This window comes from Microtus oregoni, unplaced genomic scaffold (assembly GCF_018167655.1).
Source record: "Microtus oregoni isolate MIOR12 unplaced genomic scaffold, Mior012 000132F_ref0000261, whole genome shotgun sequence".
Lineage (NCBI taxonomy): Eukaryota > Metazoa > Chordata > Mammalia > Rodentia > Cricetidae > Microtus > Microtus oregoni.
In genome coordinates this window covers 1,485,807-1,503,654 of record NW_024544775.1, presented here as the reverse complement: position 1 = coordinate 1,503,654, position 17,848 = coordinate 1,485,807, and the positions used below count along the sequence as shown (strand labels likewise).

The following is a 17,848-nucleotide window of genomic DNA, read 5'->3' as shown; positions in this document are numbered from 1 at the left end:
TGTGTGTGTGTGTGTGTGTGTGTGTGTGTGTGTGGTATTTGCATGTTCATGTACATATGTGTTGTATACAAACATATGAATGTGCACCTGTAGATGCATGCACGCAGGCATGGGAGGAGGCCGTACATGGAGAGCAGGGGTCAACATCGGGTGTCTTCCTCTACTGCTCTCCACCTCACTTTAATCTTTTGAGACAGGGTCTCTCACTATCTGGAGCCTCATTTAGCTGGACTAATTTGCCAGTAACCCTCCAGGATACACCTCTGTCTGACCTTCCGCTTCAGTGCTGAAAATACGTGAATATGTCACCACGCCTGGCTTGCACGCCAGTGTCCGGAATCTAGACTCAGGTTCTCACACCTGCATGGGAGACATTTCTCCTGCTAAGCAATCTCCACAGCCCCGGTCACAAACTTTTAATTGGGTTATCATCAGGAATGATTTTCAATGTAAAAGTAGTTTCTGCTACAGTAAACCTGGCAAGGGCTAGACGAGGAACTTGGCTACTTTCTCCTGTGCACTCAGCACCGCTGACACTGTAAGTAGCCTATCCCAAAGCTATTAGCATTAAGTAAAACTCACACTTTTATCCCATCACCTTCCCCAGTAGAGGCAGCACAACAATTACCTCATTCCACAACTATTTCAGTCTATAAACAATAAATACTAATTATGTGCTCGCTCTCTCTCTCTCTTTCTCTCTCTCTCTCTCTCTCTCTCATTTGCAGGAATTAAAACCACCAGCTCTTTGAGGGTAGGTTCTGGGACAATGTACTGACCACAAACTTCCTACAAGTTTCATGGCTTCAGAAATGCAATAGGAAATGCAATGAGCCGGGCGGTGGTGGCGCACGCCTTTAATCCCAGCACTTGGGCGGCAGACGCAAGCGGATCTCTGTGAGTTCGAGGCCAGCCTGATCTACAAGAGCTAGTTCCAGGACAGGCTCCCAAAGCTACAGAGAAACCCTGTCAAAAAAAAAAAAAAGCAATGAAACAGAGTAGCAACACCTCCTTAGCTAGTATTCAAGATTATCACACAATTGACCTCATACTCAAATACACTGTAGAAGCCACTGGTAAATAAACAATGGCTGTCAATAATCTTGTCCCAGCATTTAGGAGGCTGAAGCAGGAGGATCACAAATTCAAGGCCTATCTATCTCAAAACAAGCTGGGCAGGTAGGCCTGAAGATCAGTATGCTTACCTAAGAGGTCCTGAGTTGTATCACTCATAGTTTTATAATCAATAACAAGGCTACGCGCTATGTCAAAATTACAGTCGTTTCTTTATTAGGAGTTTGAGTTGATTAATGCTAGCTAGCTTCCTGTCTAAATCATTCACTCAATGAGTAAATGTTTCAGCGCCCTCTACTGGCCACTTGTTATATACTCGTCGGTTCCTTCTTTCTCCAGAGTGCAGGGGCTCCTAAGACAGATAAGGGCCACAGGATAGGTCCTCTAATTTCGTCTTAGGAGTCACCGTCACAAAGAGGGGATCCTGAGGTGCTCTCCTGACACTGCTTGTGTGTGACTCCCATCCTAGATGACAGATTCCACATACGTTATCCTGATGGCTTCTGATCTGCATCTGTGACGCATACTCAAACATCAGCCTCATTTCTACACTCAGATGCGCCCATGGGCTGAGGCCATTCCTGCCTATCTGCTCACATAACAGCACTCTGGTGGGATGGTAGCATCTGGAGAAACCACCTCACCTATCCTTTGTATAAACAGAAGTCATTAAAAAATAATAATATAAATGAGTTTTGGCTTGGGACAAGAACAGAACTTCCAGCAGTTTCTCAATAATCCTAAACAAACTTTTGCCATTTTCCACTATGCACTATGTATGCAAAGCCATATTCTCAGAACTGATGATCACGAAATGAAAATATCAATCAACTATGAAAAACTACTGAAAATGCTCTAGGCTCCATAGTGTGGAATATTCCGCCCAAATAGCATTCAATATGTAAAATGAACGAGCATATCCAGCTCATTAGTATGTAAACTTGCCTTCATCTTTAAAAAAAACGCTAAAATTACATAGATGCAAAAATTGCTTAAAAATAAATTTCTTTCTGCTCTATTACCAGTAAATGTTTGATCCGTATACTTATATACCTAGGTCCGTTAGGAGAAAAATTTAAGTGTTGATATAAATAAGAGAGGTCCCTGAGTAGAATCAAACACTAGCAACTTTGTATTCTTTAAGTTCTCTTTGGTACATTTTCCTTTGGGAGGCAGAAAAAAAATTAAAGGCAACATGGTATTTATTGTTCAAGAGCAAAAACAAAGTATGGGGAAAGATGTAAGAAAACACAAGATGAAAAAGAGCTTCACTCTATAATCTACCCATACCAAACTACTATTTACTGGCCAATAAGTGCTCATTGGTTTGGCATTATGAATTCAGCACAGACGGTCCAGTGCAGCTTATATAGGGTCTCCTTGACTAATGGCCATACCCTCTCAGCTGCAAGCCCACCAGAAACCACTCCCCTGCCATCAGGCATGCCTGAGGCTCTCGTGCTCAGAGCAGCTGCAAAACAAGTTGTTTGCTCAGAGCAGCACAAGCATAGAAAAACAAGCTGTTTACATTGGCAGGCAAGGGGTCACAGGACATTCAGGGTCTGGGGGTCCACAGTCCCCAACATGTATACACATAAACACCTTCTCATATGGAAACATTATTATCAAAATATTATTCATGATGATCTCTGATGGAATTTCTGACTTGTTTTTAATTCTTTTGATTTTTTAGTGCTTTTTGACAACAAAAACATGTCTTAAAGAGAACAGAAACAAATTAACACGTTATCAAAAACTTAGTAAAGACACAACTTAAAAATAGAATGCTGTACATAGAAAATAACCTATGATATGAACACAATTATATGAGAATACACTGGAAGAAATCATGTGATGTTATTAATGACTTCTGTACCTAAGGGCTACCATGAGTTTTGTATGTGCTTTTTCGTTTATCTAGTACTTTTATTACACACAAAAAAGAAAGAAAAGAAAATCTTCCCTTAAAGCCAAATGCGCGCAACGGTGTGTGACTTTCTCCACCTGAAATCACTGTAAACAGTGAAATTGACCTCTTTACCCCTGAGTCACAGTTTCTGTAACTGCTTCTTAGTGGCTGCTGTATGTTCCAAGGGGGCCAATACAGTTCCCACCTTGGCGGAGAACAAGAAGGCTCAGTTGGTAGCGACTGACCACAACATAGACCCTATTGAGTTGGTACCCTGTGTTGCAAGATGTTGATCTCCTACTGCATCATCAAAGGCAAGATGGGGCTGTGGAGGCTGATCCATAAGAAGACATGGACATGCACCACTGTTTCCTTCACTCAGGTTGACTTGGAAGACAAGGGTTCTCTGGCTAAGCTGGTGGAAGCTATTAGGTCCAATTACAACAACAGATGGGATGAGACCCACTGCCACTGGGGAGGCAACATCCTGGGTCCTTGTTGTGGGAAAATCTTTTTGTACACTGAAGATGTGTCATTGTGATTGGGTTAGTAAAATGTCTAATGGCCAAAACCTAGGCAGGAGAGACTAGGCGGGATGTAAAATGTCTAATGGCCAAAACCTAGGCAGGAGAGACTAGGCGGGATGTCCGGGCAGAGAGGACTCTGGGAAGAAGAAAGACGAGACGCCAGCAAGATTTCCTTGAAGAAGTTGAGCAAATGGTAAAGAGCAGAGGTAACTGTGCCATATGGCAAAATGTAGATTAATAGAGACAGGTTAATATAAGTTATAAAAGCTAGCTGGGGAAAAGCCTAAGCTATGGTCAAGCTTTCATAATTAATAATAAGTCTCTGAGTCAATATTTGCAGGCTGGCGGTCTCAACAAGAAAGTACTACTGCAGGTACTAAATCTGTGACTCGCATTGCCAAGCTGGAAGAGGCAAAGGCCAAAGACCTCACCACTAAACTAGGTTAAATGTTCACTGCTGAGTTTTCTGTTCATAAACATTATTACAAAGTTATCTTCCATCTAAAAAAATATTTTTAAAAATGAAAAGAAAAAAATTCAAACGCTAAACATTTATTCATCCTTGAACTGGTTGATTTTGTTTGTGTGCATGTGTATGTGGGTATGGTGTGTTTTATCAACTTGATACAAGCTGGAGTAATCTGAGAAGAGGGAACCATAATTGAGAAAATGCCTCCATGAGATGGTGGCGCATGCCTTTAATCCCACCACTTGGGAGGCAGAGGAAGGCAGATTTCTGTGAGTTCGAGGTCAACCTGGTCTACATAGTGAGTTCTGCTGTTACACAGAGAAGCCCTGTCTCAAAAGTTTAAAAAAAAAAAGTGATTTGTGTGGGAGGACCCAGCTGATTGTGGGTGGTGCCACCCCTGAGCCCTGAGAATGTGGTCCTGTGTTTCACACAAAAGCAGGCTAGCAATCTTGAACAAGCCAGTAAGCAGAACTCCTCAGTGGCCTCTGCTTCAGTGCCTGCCTGTGGGTTCCTACCCTGAATTCAATCTGTATCGCCTTAAACCCTTTCCTCCCCAAGTTGCTTTTGGTCATGGCATTTCATCACAGCAATAGAAACCTAACAGCCCTCATTTTAATTTTCAAATTAGCATTTGTAAAAGCACCTTACAGACACAGCAATAGAAACCTAACAGCCCTCATTTTAATTTTCAAAATAGCATTTGTAAAAGCACCTTACAGACAGCCATTTACCAGCAGCGTACCTGGGATCAGCGCTGTGCTGATAAGGATGTCCACTTCCTTGCACTGCTGAGCAAAGAGCTTCATTTCGGCTTCAATGAACTCTTTGGACATCTCTTTCGCATAGCCTCCTTGGCCCTCACCAGATTCCTTCAAGTCCACCTCCAAGGGTTCAGCACCAAGAGACTTGAACTGTTCCAGAGCTGCAGCTCTGGAGTGTTGAAGGGGAAACAGCAATTAATCAGACCCTGATTCATACATCTTTACATAGACACTTTAAGTCAGTGGTTCTCAACCTTCCTAATGCTGCAATTCTCTAATACAGTTCCTCCTGTGGTGACCCACAACTATAAAATTATTTCATTGCTACATCATAACTTTAATTTTACTATTGTTATAATTCATAATGTAAATGTTTTTGGAAATAAGAGTTTTGCCAAGGGAGTCATGACCTGCAAGTTGAAAACCAGTGCTTTAAGTAAACCCTACATTGTCAAAAGTTTATTTTGCTATCTCTGGCTTGACTGTTTCAATGACTTTTTAGACACAGGCAATTCTTTTTTTTTTTAAGTTAACAAATGCATTTATTTCTATTACTGTTTTTAAAAGACACAGAATGATAGCAATTTTTGACACTGGAGAACTTATTGGGAGAGACATGTTTGAAGAACCAAAAGCAAATGTTGAAGAAAAATGAAGAAAGCCTCTAGTATTTGCACAGTGACACTGAGAAACTTAACACAGAGTTAAATGATATTTTGTTGCTGTTATAAAAATCTATGAGGAAACTGATCTAAAGGGAGGAAGGTTTATTTTTGGCTTATTTATTGTGGCAGCATGGTCCATGGTTGCTCAGCTCTCTTGCTCTGGGGGTGTAACAAGGCAGAGCATCATGGCAAAGAGGGCATAGAGGAGTAGAGTCACCCACTTTATGTGGGTGTGTAGGGACAAGGTACATCGACATGTATAGACACCCAGGGATCTTCAGCTAAGCTGGACCTCCTTCCTAGCTTCCGTGACTTCTAATAATACTATTAGCTCCATCAATGAGACATAGGCAATTCTTACATACTTTTTCTTAGGGGGAAAAAGAAGAATCCCAACTTCTATTTAAACTAAAAGAAGAATGTCAGTATTGTTAATATCAGTTATGTTATATGTTATGGTCCTTTTGGTCCCAGTATTGACAATGATATGATATTTGATATACATTGAGATTTGGCATCACTCATATCATACAAGTTGAGGTTTTTTGTTTACAAATGTCCTGAGTTTGTTCTCATTGTGAGATTGTCCCACATAAATGATTTTTATTAGAAATACTTTACAATGTGATTTTGTGGGTCTCAGTCCTCATAAATTCATAAACTTATTTTTTAAAAGCAAACAGATGTAGAGGTGCATGTCTGTAATTCCAGAATTAGAAGGAGGAAGTAGGAGGAGGATTAGGGCCTCAAAGGAAGTCTAAACCATAGGAATGAGATGGTGTCTCAAAAGGAAGTCTAAACCATAGGAATGAGACGGTGTCTCAAAAGGAAATTATTAATGGTAAAATGTGAAGAGCCAACATATTTAAATTTTGCAAAATATATTCAAATTAAAATAAATAAATACCATGCTTTCACTACATTCTGGTTAGAAAATGAAAGTGAAGATTTCAGTGGTGGAAATCAACCACAATAAATCTCACACCTCTCTCATAGCAGCAATCACCAGAGGTGCTTACTATAACTACAAATACAATCATTAAAATATTTTATATAAAGAAATCTATTAACCAGGTGTGGTGGTTTGAAGGAAAATGTCCCCCATAATGCTCAGTTTCCTGTTCGACCACCATGCCACCACTCTGTCCTAAAGGACTCTCATCCCTATGGAACCGTCAGCCCAATTAAACTCTTCCTTTCCCAAGTTACTTTGGTCATGGTGTTTTAGCACAGCAACAATACCTAAGACACTCGTACTGGTGGTACACACACACACACACACACACGACACGCTGATGCACAATGAACTCGTACAGACTGTGGCAGCCTGCCCTGAACCTGCAGCAGTTCCAAACCAGACAGGGTCCCAGCACTGAGACCGAGAAGTAGGCAAGAGCTCTCATCCCCCACTAAGAAGTTCTCTCTAATTAAGGAACCCTCACAGTGAAGCCTCAGTGGGCATACAGACCACACTCAAGGGCAGGCAGTGGATGCTAAAACAAAATGAACTCAAAGGTATTTTTGAGATGTTTTGGCTCATATTGTTTTGTTTGGGCATTTCCTACCTTATTAGTCTTTTGCATGTGTATTATGGCTTCTGATTTTGTGTTTTTGTGGTGTATGTGTGTGTCTGTCTGTGTGTCTGTGTGTCTGTCTGTGTGTCTGTCTGTGTGTGCATTTCTCATGCTCTTTCTTTGTTTCTTTTTTATTATTTTCTTTTGTGTAGGAGGAGTTGTTCAGTTTGATTTATTCTTGTTTGTTTGTCATTTTGATTTGCCTGTTTGTTTTCTTAAGAGAGAGAGAGGGAGAGGGAGAGAAGGCATGAAGTTGATAGGATGGGTAGTTGGAGAGGATCTGAAAAGAGATGAAGGAGGGAAACCACAATCTGAATATATGTATGAAAAACATTCGTTCTCAATTAAAAACTGAAATCATTAAATCTGCAGGAAAACAGACAAACTTGGGATGTATACTATTAAGTAAGGACAGCGAATCTCATGAAGAAAAAAATGAGGGGGCTGGAGAGATGGCTCAGAGGTTAAGAGCAGTGCCTGCTCTTCCAAAGGTCCTGAGTTCAATTCCCAGCAACCACATGGTGGCTCACAACCATCTGTAATGAGGTCTGGTGCCCTCTTCTGGCCTACAGTCATACACACAGACAGAACATTGTATACTAAATAAATAAATATTAAAAAAAAGAAAAAAAGAAAAAAGAAAAAAATGAATAACCTTATGTTCTCCCTCACATTCAGACCGTAGCCTATAATGTACACATGAAAATGAATATCCGCAAACAAATGGACACATGGGTATAGAGTCACGCTTAGAAAAGAGAACAGGAATGAGCAGTACTGGGTGATGAGGAAAGGTAGGAAGCAGGCAAAGGACACACACATGAAAAAGAAAGCAAAGCTGATTGTTTCTAGGCTTAACTCAATCATGGTTTCTTTTTTATCATGCACAGGAAAACGTAATTGATAATAAAATTGCACAGCTCCAGAATGGCCATTCTGATTGTATAAAAATTCAGTGAGATGAATGGAGTTTGTGACGGGGGTAAGTGTTTACTTAGGTGCCAACATTAATCTAGGTGCATGTTTTTATTACATGCATGGTGCAGAGAGAATGCTAACCGGGAACGGTGTGGGCCTTTCAAACCTCAGAACATGCCCGAGGAACACACCTCCTCCAAAAGGCCATGCCTCCTAATCCTTCCCAAACATGTCCACCAACTGGGGATCAAGTATTCAAACATATGAGCCTAGAAGAATCATTCACATTCAAACCACCTGAGCATACACAAGGCCTGATCTCCGGCACTGAAAGACAAACAAATAAGATTGGCAGTAGTGTTACTACGCCCGTGCCCTCATTGATGATACATACCTATGTGTTTTGAACTGCACCCCCAAAAATGGAACAACAAAATGATCATTGGACTTAATAAGCATTTAATAAATGCTGGGTATCTGGCATCTTTCGCTATGAAGAATAATTATCATTAAACTTCCCTTTGCAAACAATCTAGGAAAAGGTTTTATGGACTGTTTTCAAGAAATACAGTATACACAGAAAAGTAGTTTCTCCAAGATGTTCTATAATCTACAGAGAAAAATAGTCAGCTCTCTCTTTATATCCAAAGCAGATACCTTAGCCTAAATACTACAACTACAGTTCATGTGTCGCTATTCCTAGGTAAGAAGTGCTTTGAAGGCCCAGTCTATAGCTCAGTGGCAGAGCATTTACCCAGCATGTATGAGGACTGGGTACAATACCCAGTCTCACCAAATATAAAAGCATTTGGAGGTTGTCACCAGTCAATTCTAGCTACTTCCATGGAGTCAACACTAAGCATAGTCTCCTCCCAATATACACATTAGCTTTGCGCACGCCACAAGCTGCAAGCTCACCAGAGACAACTCTGGCCCCATTGCCAATGCACACAAAGAACTTTATCACTTTATTATTTCTGCTCTACTGAGGCAAAGCACGTCCAATTTTTTCCAGTAAATAATAAATTTTTCATCGAGCCCACTTTTAAAAGTCAAAAAGAAAATTCAATTGGAAAGAGGAACTAGAAAAGCTTCCGTGAGCTATTCTTATCTCTAATGGAATGGGCCCCATTTGAAACAAGTGTTTTTAGTTAAACATTAGTTACTAGTTGAGTGCTCACCTTGTATCAAATCCTCGGACAACTGCGCCCATTGCCTTTGCTGCACCTGCAGAAGCCAGCCCAGCAACGCCACCGCCAACTATCAGGATCTGAGAAAAAAGAACAAGGAATGCTTTTCCTTTTGATTTGCCTTGGGTTTTGTTGCTGTTGTTGTTGTCACTGCTGTTGTTGTTGCTGCTGCTGTTTGGTTGTTTTGTTTTGTTTTTTTCAAGACAGGGCTTTTCTGTGTAGTCCTAGCTCTCCTGGACCTTGCTGGGTAGACCAGGCTGGCCTCAAACTCACAAAGATCCACCTGCCTCTGCCTCCCAAGTGCTGGGACTAAAGGTGTACATCACCAGGGCTTGTGATGGAATGTTTTAAAACTTGTTACCAGATGACGGTGGAAGATCACCAGCTGGCAACTCCTGGTGCCACTCAATCAGTGGTGTGAACGGTGGTGCTGGTCACCACATGGATGGAGTAAAGCGTCTATCCTTCAGCTAAATCATTGGGGTTTTTATATTGATCAAAGAAACAGCCTTTTCCAGCAGCCAATAACCTTCCCTAAAAATGTCCTGGCAGTCAGAACCTCAGAGCAAGCACAATCAATGCCACACATGTTGAAGACTAACAAGTTCATTCTCATTGTACAGAAGCTACCACCAGAATGCCAGGATGGTATTCCAACTCCCTCTCCCTCTCCAAAGTCAAGACTTTCCTGGGTTCATAAAACAGTGAATAAAATGTCAATGATGCGCACAGTTTTGACAAAATGTCCATGCCAATGTCCATGCTTCTGAATGCTTGGTAACAAAATACAGAACTGACAAACATCTTTAATGACCCATATCTGAAATCTGATGTGATATAAGTGAATCTCCCTAACCACAGGAGGATTAGAGCTGAGAGAACCCAAGAATCCCTGACCTGCACAGAAACACAATGAAAACTGTGTTGCTTCTAGCCTTGACTGGGCTTTCCTGAGAAAAGAAGGCTTGTGTATCCCATAAATGGCTAGATGAAGGCAACTCCCTGTTCCTGTAGTAACAAAAAAAGTCACCCAGAGAAATAGGGAAGTCTGTAAATTCTCACCCTCCCATCAGGCCCACGGCTCCTTCTGCTTTTTAAGAAGTCAATGCAGGCAAAACTGTGTGCTCCAGTGACCTCCTAGGCAGTGCCTCAGAAGCCATACCAACGGATGTTGATGATGGTGGTTTGTTCAGAAGAAGAGAAAGTCCACCTCAGCAAACAAACATCAGGGTCTAGGGGTTGGAGAGATGGCTCAGAGGTTAAGAGCACTGACTGCTCTTCCAGAGGTCCTGAGTTCAATTCCCAGCAACCACATGGTGGCTCTCAACCATCTGTAATGAGATCTGGTGCCCTCTTCTGGCCTGCAGGCATGGAGGCTGAACATTGTGTACATAATAAATAAAAAAATCTTAAAAAAAAAAAAATGCTGTTAAAAAAAAAAAAAAACATCAGGGTCTAAGCTCCAAAGCCCCATCCCTGTTCTACACAAAAGTTCCAAAAACACTTAAAAGAAAATATTAGTGCCAAACGAGAATTTAAAAAGTACAGGAGTAGACCAATTCTCCCGTCAAGAAATAGTTCAGATGCATGAAATCACTCTAACCATATTCTTAAAAAATGGGAGGGGTTGAAGGCCAGCATGAGCTACAGAACAAAACAATCCATCAAAACTGAAAAGAATTAAAAAGACACATGATTATAGTTAGGGGGGAGAAATCAAGAGATTTATTGTACAGCAAGATAACTAATGGTGAGGCTAGAAGATGGCTCGGTACTGTCTGTACAAACACAAGGACCTGAGTTCAGATCTGCAGCTCCCATGTAAAGAGCCAGGCACAGGGAGGCACATCTGTCTGGCCTGCAATAAGAGAGCCTGTAGGGTATCCAGGCATCACCCAATCAGAACTGTGTTTGCCACATCTTCTTGGATCACGTTCCACCTTGCTCATCATCACCCTCCAAAGCCTTCTTTCCCTAGAACATGCAAAATTCTTCTCCATTTCAGTATCTTTTATATGGTGTTTCCTTTGGCCAGCATCTTAAATCCCTAGTTTCAGAACACAGGGGAGGCTTTCCTATCCCCTAGCTTAGGAAGTTAGCATGTTCTCATTACACATCATCCCATCATCTGGTTCCTTTTTATAACTCTATTTCTATTAAATGTTTATCTGGGTTTTCCCATCCTCATCGTGCCCTGAACTGGAATGCAATGTTCATGCGGTAGGGACGGCGTTTATCTTGTTCAAGCTTGTCCCTCACACCTAAACTGAGTACTCAACACATCAGATGCATCAAAGTGATTTTAGTTCCTTCTAGACAAGTTAAAAAAAAAACTCTATGTTTAAAATTAAATTTAAAATATTCAACATGATATGCCTCACAGGATCTAACCCTTCAATTTTAGAAAATTACTTCGTACATCAAACCAAAGTTACTTAAGCTGAATTTATTTCTTAGTGACGGTTTATTTATTTGTGTGCAAGGGGTGGGGAAGGGGGAAAGCATACCACAGTACACACGTGAAGGTCAGAGGATAACTCACAGTTGTTGATTTTTTTTTCCATCTACCAGTGGGTCCCAGGAATTGAACTCAGGTCAACAGGCTTGCAGGCAGAAGCCTTTACCGCTGGGTCACTGAATTCAAACACTAGTAGACACAGTTACCTTTCTACCTTGTAATAACTTACTAGCTCTTCTGTTAAGCCTCCTGGGTTTTGTCTCACAGTTTTAATCCCTTCTTCCAAGTTTCCTCTAAACTTCCACACCTTTCTACAAAGATTCTAATAAAAACTAAGTTGCTGGCATGCACTTTGATGCATTCAGCCAGCTTAAGAACAGCATCGAGTTTCTGGCCAGCTTGAATGCCAGACATTTCCTTGTGATCTTATGCAATAAGATAAAGTTTCATACTACAGATATAGAAAGCCTAGTGTCTCGTGTACCATACATCTATGGCGTTCACGTATACATTCTTCCTAAACACCCCGGCCTCATGGACTTGCTTTTCTTTCCATGATCTATTTTCTCAAGGGTGCTTGGTGTTTTGCTTCTTTGTTTTTTTTTTCTTCATAGATTTATTAGTAGAACAATTCTGAGTTTGTAAAACAAGTTTTAAGAACAGAAAGAAGCCAGATGGATTACAACATTTCCAAGTCCTGTTTCTTATTCCTCAACTCAGGGTTTTTATTTAGTGGACTCTATAAAAGGATCACAGCATAATCTCCTGTGCTTGTACCCCACATCCTGCTTGCCATTAGCCACTCTCCTTCTCTCTGCATTACCAGTCTGGATTCAGGGAGAAGCACCCTTCCACGGTGCTTTGATTGTTACATCATCTTCCATTATTTCCTCTTGACGCCCTCCGCACGAATGGCAAGAGTAAAGACATCAAAGTGTTTTCTACAAACGGTGTTTCAGTAATCAAGAATCACAGATTTACTGACTAAAACCTTGAAGCGTTTTAAAAGGTTGTAGGAAATTGGCCCACAGGGCAACCTAGCCAAAATCCATTTACGAATTAAAATAACCAAAAACTGGAAAAAAAAAAAGAAAAAGAAAAAGAAAAAAAAAGACTAGCGCTTCTAAAACAAGCAAAACACTCAAAGTTCCTCTTTCAAGCAGTGTTAAATGTTCAGCCCCACGATTTTACTTTAGATTTCTAAGCGCAAAAGCATCAGTGACTCTAACACACAGCGACACCTTTGAAAATAACTCTTTTATGACACCTTCGATTCACCTCATGAAGAGACACTGGAAGCTGTACGCACCTTAGCTGGGGGTACTTTTCCAGCAGCTGTGATCTGACCGGTGAAAAACCTTCCAAAATGATTCGCTGCTAAAACAACAGCCTTATAGCTGAAAAAGTAAACAGAGAACTCTATAAGCTAAAAGGCAAGGGACCATACATTATTATAACCTGACAGTTACATAAATGCAGAAACATCGTGTTTGTATGTTACGCTATGCCAAGATTATTTCTAAGCAATGTGTATATACTTACCCCTCTAGCCTTCACAATCAGCCTCTGAACACGTACGATTACTACATCTACTTCATAGACACAGACACAAAGGTGGAAACACTTGCCCATGGGCCCCCAGCTAGTCGGCAGAACAAGTCTGAGCTGAGCAACATAGCTGTGGATGCAGACCCTCATCCAAGGAGCCAGCCAGGCCCTTCTTTTTTTTTTTTTAAATATTTATTTATTTATTATGTATACAATATTCTGTCTGCAGGCCAGAAGAGGGCACCGGACCTCATTACAGATGGTTGTGAGCCACCATGTGGTTGCTGGGATTTGAACTCAGGACCTTTGGAAGAACAAGCAATGCTCTTAACCGCTGAGCCATCTCTCCAGCCCCCAAGCCAGGCCCTTCTTAACAAATCCTGCAGACTTGACAAGATAGAAAGAAGTTCGAGAGTTCCCGGGTAGAGGCTCCACATCTTCAAACCATGCTTTCAATTTTAGTATGTTGTTCAAATTTTCTTTAATGGCTATGAGTACTTATATCACACTAAGGGGAGGCTTAGATTATCTGTGACGCATGAGGGGAAAAGAAAACTACCTTTGCTCTACAGTGGAAGAAAGCGTGGGCTCCTGGGACAGACCAATTGATCAGATTTAAGACCCTGAGCAAAGTCAGTCCTTACTTTCCTATATATACAATATGTTGTATCTATTTATACAATATACAATATGCATACACTATATATCCAAATAAATATAAAGAAACAATATATATTAGACAAAGTATGTATGCAATATATTTCCCATATAAACAATATATCTATATAATAGAGTCAAAAAGAGCATCAATTTCTTGAGAGTCATTGTGAGGACTAAATATGTTAATGCATGCAAAATACTAAGTGTGATTCTTGTCATATGACAACGCACAGTAAATATAATTCAGCTATAGAAGCAAGTTACCCAATAAAAACTAACAGCGAGCCTCGTCTTTTCTTACTAGGATGTTTGGGATGCACTACACCAATCTCATTCCCGTGCTAGCTTTACTTAATGAAATGCAACTATTTAATACTAAGACTCACGCGCTGACTTGCAGCAAGCCCTCTCCCTCATAGTTTAATATTACTTAGTAAAAACAATTAGTACAAAAGCATGCTGTCATCACTGCTATTATTGTAACTCAAGCACACTGGAACAGGAAGAATATTTTCAAGATAGAGACTGGGTGTTTCTGAACACTCTGCCCCGTCTAAATGTAACCTAGAGTCCTCAGCACCAATTAGACCTATTTACATTGTCTCATAATACTTTGTTTGCTCCAAAGATTCTGCAGCTAAACACACTGTTCCAGAGCTGATTTTGATACTCCGCCACCAACATGTGTCTTACATGACAGAATCTTTAAAACTCTGCATGGGACATTTTAAGCCCCACATTGTGTAACAATCACTCTCCCAGCCACTAAATATGGCAGCAATTCCTTTTGGCCCCTGGCAGTCTTTATTCCACAAACAATTTTTTCAATAAATCATTTGCTACCTTATATTAAGGACAGCAAAAATGCATTTCTAAGCCGGGCGGTGGTGGCGCACGCCTTTAAACCCAGCACTCGGGAGGCACAGGCAGGCGGATCTCTGGGAGTTCGAGGCCAGCCTGGTCTACAAGAGCTAGTTCGGGGACAGGCACCAAAGCTACAGAGAAACCCTGTCTTGAAAAACCAAAAAAAAAAAAAAAAAAGCATTTCTATTTATTATTTGGGTGGGTGCTGGCGTATGTATTCTTGGTGGTGGTACACATGTTGGGGGACAAAACTTGTGGCAATCAGAAGCCAATCTCAGGTGTTGCTCCTTAGGAGCCTTGAACCTTTTTTTTTTTCTAAGACAGGGTCTCACTGGGCAGTGGTGGTGCATGCCTTCCATCCCAACACTGCTTTCTAAGTCAGCCTGGTTACACAGAGAAACCCTATCTTGAGGAACCAAAAGGGGGAGGGGGGAGATGATCTCTCATTGGGACCTTGAGTTTGGTAATTAGACTAGGCTGGCTAGTAAGATCCATCTGGCCAACACTGGCAGTACGAACTTGTGCCACCTCCCCTAGACCACATGGGTACTAGAGATGGAACTCCGGTTCTTCAAGCTTGTGCACCATGCATTATATTGACTGAGCTACAGCCGCAGCCCCTAAAATACTGCTAACTTGTTTTAACATCCATTCGTATGGCAAACCATACGAATGGGGTGAACGGCTGAAACACAAAGTAGATTCTGCGGCGTATTTGATCCGTGGCACAGTTTAAATGTCACATCTAAAACATAAAACTTGGGCCAGTGAGATGACTCAGAAGATAGCTTGCCATGCGAGCCTGACAGACTGAGCTGGGTCCCAGGAACCCACGTTTTCAAAGCTGAATGGGGGCACAGATGTGTAATCCTAGCACGACTCTAGCATGAGGGGAGGTGAAGATGGGAGAATCACCTTGAAGATGATGCGAGCCTGCGGGCCTGCGGGGCTGCGGGGCTGCGAGCCTGCGGGCCTGCAAGCCTGCAAGCCTGGAGCGTACGGCTCAGTACAAACAAGAGATCCTTCCTAATAAGGCAGAAAAGTATATTCCTGAAAGCTGTCCTCTGACCACCATGTATGCAAGCCCATACTTACCATCCACACACAGAGAGAATGAGAGACTTAAAAAAAGAAAAACTTAAAAACCTTCCAGTTCACGCAAGATTCTGTAAAAGGCTTTATTTATATTGGGTTTTTTTTACACGCTCCGTTTTCCCTTCTAATACTTTTATTGGTGCCTCATTCACATTAGTTTAAAATTTAATTTAATTAGTTTCTTTGAGAAGCTGTTTTCCTAAGCATTACCCTGGCTCCGGATTGTTGCTACCCTTACAGGAAGTGGGTGCTCATTCCTGTCCCTCATGACACGGCAGGCTTAATTATGGGCGTACTCCTGCAAGCAAAGTGGATCTTAGAAAGCTTTTCTGTGTAACATGCCGCAGAAGACACTTGGAATCGTTCCCATTCTGTTCCCATTGCCTCTTCCTTTGATTAACAGCTTCCTTTCCAGTACAGAAGCTTTCTCATTTCATGGAGTTCCACTTGTTGATTGTGGGTCCTATTTCCTGAGTGACTGAGATCCTATTTGTAAAGTCCTTCCTCAGACCCTGATTGTACTTCCTCTTAACTCTTAGAGATTCAGATCTAACAGTGAGGTCTTTGGTCCGCTTGGAACTGATTTGAGTTCAGGGTAAGAGGTTAAGGATCAAGTTTCTTCTACCAGTAGATATCCAGTTTTCTTGTTGTTGTTGTTGTTGTTGTTGTTGTTTTGTTCTGTTTTGTAAAAGATGCTCTCATTTTCCCATCTTTGTGAAAAACCAGTTGACTGTAGGTATATGGAATCAGGGCTCTTGACTCTATTCTATTGATCAGTATGCCTATATTTGTCCCGGCACCATGTAGTTTTGCCATGGATCTATAGTATAATTTGAAATCAAGAATGGTGATGCCTCCAACAATGTTTTAATTGCTAAGGATGTTTGGGAAAGCCATATGGAAATCTACTACTTTTTTGGGGGGTGTATAGTTTCAAGATAGTGTTTCTATGTGAAACAGTTCTAGCTGTCCTGGAACTAGCTTTTATGGACCAGGCTGGCCTCAAACTCACAGAGATCCACCTGCCTCTGCCTTCCAAGTGCTGGGATTAAAGGCTTGCGCCACCACTACCCAAAACCAATCTTAAGCATACATCAAGACTGAGGCTATCCCAAAAACTGACCGGGTGGCGCACGCCTTTAATCCCAACACTCTGGAGGCAGAGGCAGGGAGATCTCTGTGAATTCAAGGCCAGCCTGGTCTACAAGAGCTAATTCCAGGACAGGCTCCAAAGCTACAGAGAAATCCTGTCTCAAAAATCAAAAACAAAAAAAAAATCTGAAAAACCCTCTGAAATGCACCATTTCATGTACAAAAATTCCAAAACGTATTTACAAACTACCTGTGTGTATAAAATACATGTGAAATATAAATAAATTCTATGTGCATACTTGGATCACATACACAAGATAATTCATTATATAAATATTCCAAATCTGTAAAAAGCCTGAAATCTGATAAGCTTCTGGTCCTAAATTCTCAGGGATTTTCAAACTGTATTACCTTAAAACATGTAAAAGAGCTAGTATCCAACTATGTGTAACCTATAAAAGCAACCATTTCAATCTAATGAGTGTATATACAACCTATAAATAAATACAGCTTCCTCGTGCAAACACAGGCAGCTATTTCCTTTGGTACAAATATTTGCTTCTAACTACAAAGATAAGACGTGTAACACATATCACTGTGATTATTGTGACAAATAAAATGAATCATAAAAGCTAACATACATATAAAAAGCTCAGCCCTCAGCAGCTCTGACAAGGTAAAACTCTAGGAGACCTGCAGCATGAACGCCCTCCCTGTGCTTTTGTTCAACTGAAAGGAGAAAGAATATACCTACCCAGAAATGTTGGCCATGGAGCTGAGAGCGTCATACCCCTGAGCAATTGTGACTCTTGGAACCTGATCCATTGCCAGAACTGTGGTCTTTCTTTCGGAAAGTTTATTTAGCAAGTCTGGATTCTGGGCGGGGTAAATGAAGCTAATGAGAGTTCCTGATGGCTTCAAGAAGTCAGCTTCATGAGCGCCTAACGCTGGATTAACCATGGGTGCTCTCACCTGAAATGAAAGTCAAACAAACCACAGATTAAAACCGTCGGCACCTTCATCGTGTCTTTTAAATAAACAGGA

At 41.1% G+C, this 17,848-nt stretch overlaps 1 protein-coding gene across 4 annotated transcripts in view; it reads right to left on the bottom strand.

Moving 5' to 3' along the window:
• Nnt (nicotinamide nucleotide transhydrogenase) overlaps positions 1-17,848 on the bottom strand; it is a 92,789-nt gene that overhangs the window by 62,779 nt on the left and 12,162 nt on the right. For all 4 annotated transcript variants that reach the window (XM_041646381.1, XM_041646383.1, XM_041646382.1 and 1 more), the window contains exons 4-7: positions 17,559-17,776; positions 12,855-12,942; positions 9,079-9,167; positions 4,722-4,909 (exon numbers count right to left, since the gene is read on the bottom strand). In XM_041646381.1, coding sequence (XP_041502315.1) covers positions 4,722-4,909; positions 9,079-9,167; positions 12,855-12,942; positions 17,559-17,776 — 583 coding nt within the window. The remainder of the gene's footprint in view (positions 1-4,721; positions 4,910-9,078; positions 9,168-12,854; positions 12,943-17,558; positions 17,777-17,848) is intronic.